Genomic DNA, 10,118 nt, shown 5'->3' with positions numbered 1-10,118 from the left:
AGGGCAGGGCAGGGCAGGGCATGGGGGGAGGGATAGCTTGGTGGTTTGAGCATTGGCCTGCTAAACCCAGGGTTGTGAGTTCAATCCTTGAGGGGGCCATTTGGGGATTGGCCCTGCTTTGAGCAGGGGGTTGGACTAGATGATCGCTGAGGTCCCTTCCATCCTAATAACTCTATGATGCTACTTCTCCACCGGCAATAAGCATAGGAGAGCATCTGCCCTGGTTGATCAGTCAGCACAGGGCTGGCAGAGGCATGAGACAGAACGCGAAAATGTAGTCCAATGTTCCTTGAACAATGAAATGATCACCTGAAGGCCAAGGGGTCCTGTTCACAAGCCCTTTAACAGGAAGTAACTAGTCATGACATTCTTCACTGAGTGCGAGTCACAAGGCTCTTATCCTCAAGCTGAAAGTGGCAACTTCATGTGTGTTTCCTGTTGTCTAATAACGTTTGAACCTGCGAACTGATCAATTCGCAAAATTTCAGGGAAAGTTCCTAGACAGTGGGGACCCGGAACCCCTATTGATGTTGGAGGCGGATAATCAGAAAACAAAGAGGGGACGTAATGAGGCACATGAAGCCCCCACCTGACTATTGCAAAGCCACGCCTCAGAGCGCACGTTCCATCTGCTATTAGATGAAACACTGTTAATGCATTGGTAAATGTAACAGTAACGCCATCTCAGCAATGCCTATCCTCCAATAGAGTTTTAAATGTTGAAATCCAGAATGACTTATCGAGCCAGAAAGATGACTAATGGTGCAGGGAGAAAGGTCCCTGGCCTGTGGCGGAGAAATGGGGTACTCTGGTTTTGCGGGCGGGAGAAGGGGAAGTGGCAGAGTTAAATTGGGTCCCCTGTATGAGAGAGGGAGGGAAATGAGGGAAGACACAGAACCCCAGGCATGGCAGGGAAGGGAAAGGGTTTAATGAAGCGTTCACACGGAGATACTCCACTGCCATGAGGAGAATGGGGGACACTGGTGTGGGAGGGGGAAAACATCGGGCAGAGAAACGGAAGAATGGGGGACCCTAGACTGGGGAGAGGGAGCCGACACAGTGCCCTTGCATGGTAAGGGGGAAGGTGAATGCAGAGGAAGGGGAATAGGGTGCACAGAATTTTTTTTTGGCGTGACAGGGGGGGAGAGATTGGGGAAGTAGAGTAATCACTGGCCATGGCAGACAGACTAGTAATGGGGGGGGGGGTAGAATGGGGTGGGACGGAAGTGGAGCGTATGGGGTGCGAGTGGGAATACGGCGTGGCACACAGAGCCCTGCGTGAGGGAATATGAGGCAGCGGTCAGAGCTGGGAAGGGGGAATGCAGAGTGTGTGAGAAGCATGTGGATAAAACTGGGGCTGTTCTGGGCAGCATGCCAGAAGGGGCAGGTGATGGGTAGGGGTACTAAGTAGGGAGAAGGGTTGGGGAGGATTTAGGCCAGTGGAACAGGGAGGGAATGGGGGAGTGAGAGGGTAAGGAGATGGAGTAGGTGAAGGGGGAGAGGTGAGGAGTGACGCGCAGGGCCCCTAAAAACGTCACCTCCACATTCTGTCTCCGATAAGCCCTGCGATGGCGTGCTGGGGGGAGCTGGGGCCTTCCCCTCTGAGCTCTGCTCCCCTGTCCACATGCTGTGCTGGGATCGGAGGCCTTCCCTCTGGTAAGCTCTGCTCGCTGTCGCCCTACTGACTGTGGCTGGGATCTGGAGGCCTTCCCCTCTGGAGCTCGCTTCCCTGTCCTCCTAGTGGGCTGTGCTGGGATCTGGAGGGCCTTCCCTCTACCTCTGCTCCCTGGTTCCTGAGTCCGTGCTGGGGATTTTGAGGTCTTCCGCCTCTGAGCTCTGCTCCCTGTCTAATGCCTGTGGTGCTGGTGATCTGGAGGGCTTTCCCTCTTGAGATCATGAGCCTGCTCCTGTCCCCTGTGCTGTGCTGGAATCTGGCAGGGTTTCCCCTCGGGAGCTCTGCTCCGCTGTCCCTATGCTGTCTGGGAACTGAGCTCTGCTCTCGTCCCTGTCTGTGCGGGATCTGGAGGGTCTTCCCTCTGAGGCTCTGCTGCCTTCCCTATGCTGGTGGGCTGGGATCTGGAGGGCCTTCCCCTGCTGAGATATGAGCTCTGCTCCTGTCCCCTGTGCGTGCTGGGATCTGGAGGGTCTCCCGGCTCTGAAGCTTGCTCCTGTCCCTATGCTGTGCGGGATGGCTGGAGGCCTTCCCTCTGGAGATCTGAGTATGCCTCCCTGTCCCTGTGCGGGTGGGATCTGGCGGGGTCGTCCGCTGCATGAGCTCTGCTCGCCTGTCCCTATGCTCGTGCTGGGGATCTGGAGGGCTGTGTCCTCTGAGCTCGTGCTCCTGTCTCCCTGTGCTTGTGCTGGGATCTGGAGGGTCTTCCCCTCTGAGCCCTGCTCCCTGTCCCCTATGCTGTGCTCGGAGGTGGGGGTCTGATCCCCTCTCGCTGCCCCCATATGTGAACCAGAATCTCAAAAGGACCCTACCCCTCCCTCTGGGAGGAAGTCTGAGCCCCTCCCCCTATCCCTCCATGTGAGCTGGGATCCAGAGAGTCCTGCCCCTCTGGGGAGTATGAACTCCTCTCCCTGTCCCCTGTGTGTGGTGGGATTGGAGGCCTCTCTGCAGGAAGTCTGAATAATAGATTCCCAGGCCAGAAGGGATCATTCTGATCATGTACTCTAATCTCCTGTATAACAAAGGAAAACTAGGAAATTCTCTCACAAAAAAACATTGTTATTGCAGAGTTTAAGGTTGCTCAGTAGTATCTCTGATCTTTCCAGAACACTGAGTTCAGCAAAACTTAATCTCTGAAATCCAAGGAATAGAGAGTTAAGGTACCTGCCAATGCCAGCTTTACTCTGCCCTCTGAGCAATGTTGCTAAGACCTAGGTAAGACAGTAGTCCGAATGAGCTCTCGGTCTACTGTTGAACTGGAGGAAACGACCTCGTGAACTGACCATATCTGCACAGCTGCACACATCTTGCCAAGGTGATACAATTGGCTGTTTTGGGTTAAAATCCACTAAGTCTTGGATGCAGAGGTAATGAAAGGTTGTTATCCCTATCTGATGACTAAAGGGCAGCAGAACTGTACTTAATGTGCCCTAATTGAAGCATATTAGCTACAGTCACCATGACTGTAATCTCACTCACTAACAGTGGGGGCAGGGAGCTCTCTCCGAGTAAAAAAACAGAGGGGACACGGCAGCTGTTACTATCTAGTAGTGAGCTTTCTGTTTAAGGGTCCTAGATACTTACAACATTCCAGGGTGCAAGAGCACAGAGGGGCTGTGTCACCACTTGTCCTGCAACTTGGGGTACCTCCCTGTGCTTGACAGCCGCAGCTCCCAACCTGGGCTTCTCACAGCCAGACACCCTGAGTGTCCGTGCGTAGCCACAGCCCCGGCGGGGCCAACAGCTCTGCCCCTCTGACTGTAGGTGAGAAATTGCATGAGATCAGGATTATAATCTGTTACATTTTAGACACTGGCAAGTGTGCTTTATTGAGTTACATTTGTAACTATTTTTGGTCTCTATGATCTCTGCTTAGTATCACTTAACTCTCTGCTATTTATTAATACATTGATAATAAAACAATAAGTTCACCTTAATAGAACTGCTTGGAGGTAAAGAGCATGTCCTCAGCGAAGCTAACAGGCTAGTTCAGTGGTTTTCAAATTTTTTTTTTCTGGCGACCCAGTTGAACAAAATCTTTGCCTGTGACCCAACGGAGCTGGGGATGAGGGGTTTGGGGTGTTGGAGGGGCTCAGGGCTGGGACAGAGGGGAGGAGTGTGGGGGTGAGGGCTGCAGGGTGGAGCCAGGAATGAGGGATTCAGGTTGTGGGAGGGGGTCAGAGCCCTGGGCTAGGGGTGCAGATTCTGGGGTGAGGCTGGGAATGAGGCGATTGGGGTGTGGGAGGGGCTCAGGGCTAGGGCAGAGGGGAGGAGTGTGGAGGTGAAGGCTGTGGGTTGGGGCCAGGAATGAGGGATTCAGGTTGTGGGAGGTGGCTCTGGGCTGGGGAAGGGGGTGGGCTGTGGGAGGGGGTCAGGGCTCTGGGCTGCAGGTTCTGGGGTGGGCTGGGGATGAGGGGATTGGGGTGCAGGAAGGGCCTCCAGGTTTGGGGGGCTCAGGGCTGGGGCAGGGGATTGGGGCACGGGGTTGGGGTACAGGGTTATCTCAGGTGGCTCCCAGTCAGCGGTGCAGCGGGGGTGCTAAGGCAGGCTTCCTGCCTGTCCTGGCCCCATGGACCGTGTTGCACCCTGGAAGTGGCCAGCAGCAGGTCTGGCTCCAAGGTGGAGGTACGCAAGTGGCTCTGCGTGGCTCTTGCCTACAGGCACCTCCCCACAGCTCCCATTGGTGGGTTCCTGGCCAATGGGAGTACGGAACTGGTGCTCAGGGTGAGGGCAGCATGTGGAGCCCCCCCCCTTGCGTACCTCCGCCTAGGAGCCAGACCTGCTGCTGACTGCTTCCGCGTTGCAGTGCCATGTCAGACGAGGTACGGACTAGTAGCCTCCCTTAGCCGGGCAGCACCGCTGATGGGACTTTTACTGGCCCGGTTGGCAGTGCTGACCAGAGGTGCCACGACCCATGCCTTACAATCTGCAACCCAATTCTGGGTCACGACCTGCAGTTTGAAGACGTGTGTGTGTGTGTTTGTACTGGCTCTTTGGAGGCAGTGGACTTAATTTCTGTGAGTGTTCAGTGAGGGACTGGACAATACAGAGAGATGTCTTGGGAAGTGGGATTTGCTGAATGTTACTTACAAGGCAAAGTTAAGACTGGCAGAGTCTCAGAGTTTGCTGGTGTGGCAGGGAGCTGGCGCATGGTTTAGGATCCAGCAAAATTCTCTTACTAAGGCAGAGAGGTAACATAGTGGCTTATGGCTCCGGGCTCCTTGAGGGAGGTGTCACGGGGCTCAAATGGGTTTTGTTTTGTAATTAAGAGGAATCCCAAGATCTTGAACCCGGCCTTTGGTACTGCCAATACCAGCTGGCAGAAGGGTTACACACTAGACAGTGCAGAATGTGCATTCAATAGGGCATATGCCCACTGTAGGACAGAATCAAAGGCAAAACTTGCATGTAGGTGAGGTTCCTGTTCAGTGCATTATCTGCACCTGCCCTACACTCAGCCACTTAGCCTACTCCATAAAACATCCCCGTCTCTATTGCATTTTACAGTCCTTTCACATTTGCATACAGGGTTCCTCTAACACAGCACTTTTATTTCTCCACCATAACAGCCACTCTCACCTCACTGCCCACAATCCCCATGGGAATACCCCTCAGTATCCCTAAAGGCACAGCTACACAATTGAGTGCTGATATGAGGCAAACTGCATCCCTCAGGGTACACACATACCCATTGCTTTTCATCACACAGAGGTGCTCAGATTCCAGCCCCCAACCCCATCACCTCATCATAATCACAGTTCTGCTAAACTGCCCCAACCAATCCCTCCAGCATTCAATACAACTCCACTTAACATAGCGAAAGCAGCTAGAATGCATGCAGATAACTCCTATAGGCTAGTGCCAGCTCCAGGGGGACAGAGATAAGGTTGCATCGGTGTCCACCTTTCAGGTGTTAAAGGCTGAATTACCTTAATTCTTTATTTCCTGGTTTTCAGCACTTCGAGTTTTATTGAACTGGATGTTGTAGAAGAGCACAAGATACCACAGAGCAACCTTAACTCACTAAATCTTTGCCAGTGAACATACACTGGAATCACCATCCCATAGCTGAAATGCAACCATCTCTAGAGTAGAATATGACAGCTGTTAGCAGCAAACAGCAACACTACAGGACAGTTTAGGATAGGGGGAGAAAAATTATTCTGTATTAAACTGAAATTGCAGAGGGAATAATTATCTGCAGATTATCATCTAAAGTAAAACATCACCAGGTCACTGGGTTTATAACTCCAAATTCTTGCAAAAAATGCCACAGGACTTTACCTTAATTTTACACTTTATATCAAATATTGGATCTCTAACCACACAGCCACCTAGCACAGGACACTGATTCAGTACCATTTCAGAGGACACTGAATCCACTACTGAATCACCAGTAGTTCCTGAAGTGTGACTCTGTATTCTCTGTAGTATCCGCGAAGATCATACCTCCTTGGGACGGCAAGACTGCACACTACAGTTTTATTACAAAGAGCCTTGTGTGTTTTTTTTTTTTTTGGTAAATCAAAGACAGAAAAACATAATGCTAACACCAAGTGGTGCTTAAGATGCTAATGCAAGGTAAGATTAGAATGACATAGTGAATTCACTTCAGTAAAAGTAGACATTAGACACATTTGAATATAGTTTGACATCTCATATTGTACTTAAATGGAAAAGAACATAATCCATATAACATTAAATGTGTGAAGTGACTCCATGTTTCCTTTAGAGAGGAGAATTGCTTAATTGCTCTGCATTACCATACTGACTATAGCCGTGTGCTGATACAGGAGGAGTTCTTTCTACAGGAGGCGATCTCTCACGAATGGTGAATTTCTCAGAAGAAAGCGTTGTTTTTACTGAACTAGGATTGTGCTCTTTATTCAGCTGTTGCAGCAGGAAGTTGTTCGTGGACACTAAAGACCTGGGCGAGATGGCGAAGAGGTAGTTAAAATGATGCATAAGCCTGCATTCATTTGAATGAACTCTGCTAAGATGTGGAATGTATTCCCTGAAATGAGACACTAATTTCCATTTCTTCAAATTTATAGCAAACAGAAAGTTAAAATGAAGCGTGTAGTTCATGCTTCTGTATTTCAAACCAATTCTAGCAGTCACACTTTAAGGTTCCATTTATAAATAGTTTATAAGGGGCTAAAATGATTGATGTTATAAACCTATTACAGGCATAAGTAATGTGTTATGGACAGCTACAACCACATCAGTAGAAAGAGTTATGCTATAAATGATAATAAGAAACCTACTGACCTGATGGGCAATTGATTAACCACCCTTAGAACACATGGTACTAGATTCACACCTGTGAATATATTAAATCCAGTACTTCCATACCTGAGCAATTTTCGAGAAATGCTCTGGAATGTGTGCCTTTGGTTATGTACATATGTATCTATGATATGCTAGTATGAGCTGTCACCACGTACTGATGCATGCAAGCTACCTCTTTTTTGTTTGTTTGGTCTGATCATTACACATGATAGCTACGTGTCCGAGAGTTTTCTAGCATAACACAACCTCTATTATGGTCATTTTAGGGTTCAGTAAGGACCAGCCTGTCTTCTTCCAGTGACTGACTATGGTTTCAAAGAAGGAAGGAGTAGTCTGTCGTACCAATTTAGATGGGTGCAATTTGGTGAAAATGCTAGAGAAACGTTGATCAACTACATTAGGCTATGGCAACACTACAGGGTTTGCAGCGGCACAGCTTAGGCTTGTACCATTGTACTGCTGCTAGTGCAGACGCTTGAAGCCTATGGGAGAGAGCTTGCCCACTGACTTAATTAATCCACCCCCAATGAGTGGCAGTAGCTACATCAGCCGGAGAAGCTCTCCTACCATCACAGTGCTGTCCACACCAGCACTTAGGTCGGTGTAATTTACGTCACTTGGGGGGGTGGCATATTCACACCCGAGTGACATTATTTATACTGACCTAAGCTGTAACATGTACATAGCCAGTTTCTTGCTTCTCAGATTCAGAGTCACTGTTACAATGAATAAGGATGCTATTTTATATATCCATAATATGAATGCAGGATTGTCTCTAGGTTTTTGGTTGTTCTATGAGCTGTTGTACAAGATCAGAGTTGGATGGGTCACTACAAAAACTAATTTCTCCATGCTAATTTCCTCCTACTGTTACTCACACCTTCCTGTCCACTGTTTGAAATGGGCCACCCTGATTACCACTACAAAAGTGATTTCCCCTCCTGTTGATAATAGCCCACTTTAATTGAATTGTCTTGTTAGAACTGACCCCCTACTTGGTAAGGCACCTCCCATCTTTTCATGTACTCTGTGTGTGTGTGTGTGTGTGTGTGTGTGTTCCTATTGTATTTTCCACTCCATGCATCCGATGAAGTGGGTTTTAGTCCACACAAGCTTATGCCCAAATAAATTTTTTAGTCTCTAAGATGCCATGAGGACTCCTTGTTAAGATTACTTGAGTGACATCAACTGTAAAGTTCCTTACTATTAAAGTTTAGCTGATTTTTTTAATGTAATCTTAATTTTGATTTTTTTCCAGGCTAATATGTTTGTATTTTAAGAAAACTACAGTATTCATTCATTTAAAATTAGAACCTGGTTAACAACGTGTTGCTTTGGCCTAATACCGTATTTAAGAACTGTTCACCATCAGGAATCCCTGACAAACTTGTGAGTTGTGCAAAGACACTAGTGATACTGGGCTGATCTTGTGAAGTGTGCCTGGGGCCATGAGGAGTTCGGAAATCCATGCAGGCTTTAGAATGCATGAGGAAACTGCTGTGAACAGATAAATACTTTCCCCCTGAACTAATCAAAGTCTTTACCAAGATAAAAACATATTTGGATTTTTAGGCAAAGACACTTTTGAAAATGTGTAAGTGAGATCAAATGCTTTGTCAGATTTGCCTGAACCTCTGTGGAAAATCCTCTGCTGTTTAAAAGTTAATGTTTCTAAAATCAATCTGCTTGAAATTTTACTTTTGATTTAAAACCGGGCTTATAATGAAAATTATAGTGGCTCACCCCACACTATGAATAAGTCAATCATGTTTCTACAAATATATAGTGGAGACAATATAGTGACACAGTGCGAGTCACCATAATCTAGGTAAATCCCATTTTTAGAAAAGGAGATGAGCCTAAAACCCAATTTGATTTAATATTTGATATTTCCCCCCACCCCAATGCACTGATGTGTAGCCTGATTTTCAGAGATGTGGAGCATACTTTGTTCTCACCGACTTAAATGAGAGTTGTGAGTGTGACCAGGACATTTGAAAATTAGGCCAGAGGCTCTTTTTCTGCAAAAAGTCTCTGGGCAGGTCTATAGTTAAAGCGCTGCAGTGGCGCAGCTGTAGTTTCAGTGAGGACAATATCGACACCGAGGGGAGGGCTTCTCGTATCAGCACTGGTACTCCACCTCCCTGAGAGCTGGCAGCTATTGTAACAGGAGGGCTTCTCTTATTTACATACTGGTGTAGACAGCACTGAGTTGGTCAGTTTAACTGAGTCGCTCGGGGGTGTGGATTTTTCACACCCCTGAGCAACCCGGTGATACTGATCTAACTTCCTAGTGTAGACCTGGCCTCCATGTGTGTAGAGCTTCTACTTCATACTGTTCATCAATACCTCTGACTCTCCTGTAGAACATGCACAGTCTCCTGCAGTTTCTTATGTTGTTTTAATTCCAGAGTTAAGTACTCTACTTGGACACTCAGCTGCTCGTTCTTATGTAGCAAATCATCTAAAAGAATTACAGTGAGTTTGGATCAGCAAAATACAGAGCTGTATGCCTGAAAATGCATTTTAAAATAAGTAACATTGTTAATAGTAATGACAGAACCTCTGAGTAGAACCAACTACTAGTAATTACTACTACTTCTACTAACAGGGTTGCATATTTTGTAGCCTCTGTAGGCCGATCTCATGGAACAAACCAGGGGTTCCTCGCATCTTGCCACTCCAAGGGCTTGGCTACACTGGCACTTTACAGCGCTGCAACTTTCGCGCTCAGGGGTGTGAAAAAACACCCCCCTGAGCGCTGCAAGATGCAGCGCTGTAAAGTGTCAGTGTAATCAGGGCGGCAGCGCTGGGAACGCGGCTCCCAGCGCTGCACGCTACACCCATAAGGGATGTGGTTTACGAGCAGCGCTGGGAGAGCTCTCTCCCATCGCTGCGACTCTGACTACACTCACACTTCAAAGCGCTGCTGGGGCAGCGCTTTGAAATATCTAATGCAGCCATACCACAACTCACAAGCTCCATGTGTCCCGCATGTTTCCCTCTCCACCATGCCACTGACTCCCATTCTTCCTGTCCATGCTAGAGTCTGTGTGTTTCCCCCAGCTCCCCTTGCCTCATACCGGGGTCCCACATTCTTTCCACTCATGTCAGGGTTCTGTGTGCTCCCATCCCCATCCCCCCAGGCCCAGGG

At 48.3% G+C, this 10,118-nt stretch overlaps 1 protein-coding gene across 1 annotated transcript in view; it reads right to left on the bottom strand.

The window, feature by feature from the left end:
* Positions 1-6,137: 6,137 nt before the first annotated feature.
* LRRC36 (leucine rich repeat containing 36) overlaps positions 6,138-10,118 on the bottom strand; it is a 48,638-nt gene continuing 44,657 nt past the window's right edge. Inside the window, exons 13-14 of the mRNA XM_032788452.2 lie at positions 9,314-9,428; positions 6,138-6,599 (exon numbers count right to left, since the gene is read on the bottom strand). Of these exons, the coding sequence (XP_032644343.2) occupies positions 6,401-6,599; positions 9,314-9,428 (314 nt within the window). The 3' untranslated portion in view covers positions 6,138-6,400. The remainder of the gene's footprint in view (positions 6,600-9,313; positions 9,429-10,118) is intronic.

Source organism: Chelonoidis abingdonii, chromosome 19, assembly GCF_003597395.2.
Source record: "Chelonoidis abingdonii isolate Lonesome George chromosome 19, CheloAbing_2.0, whole genome shotgun sequence".
NCBI lineage: Eukaryota > Metazoa > Chordata > Testudines > Testudinidae > Chelonoidis > Chelonoidis abingdonii.
Note: the sequence above shows the minus strand (reverse complement) of the source record. Positions and strands in the feature narration are given on the sequence as shown.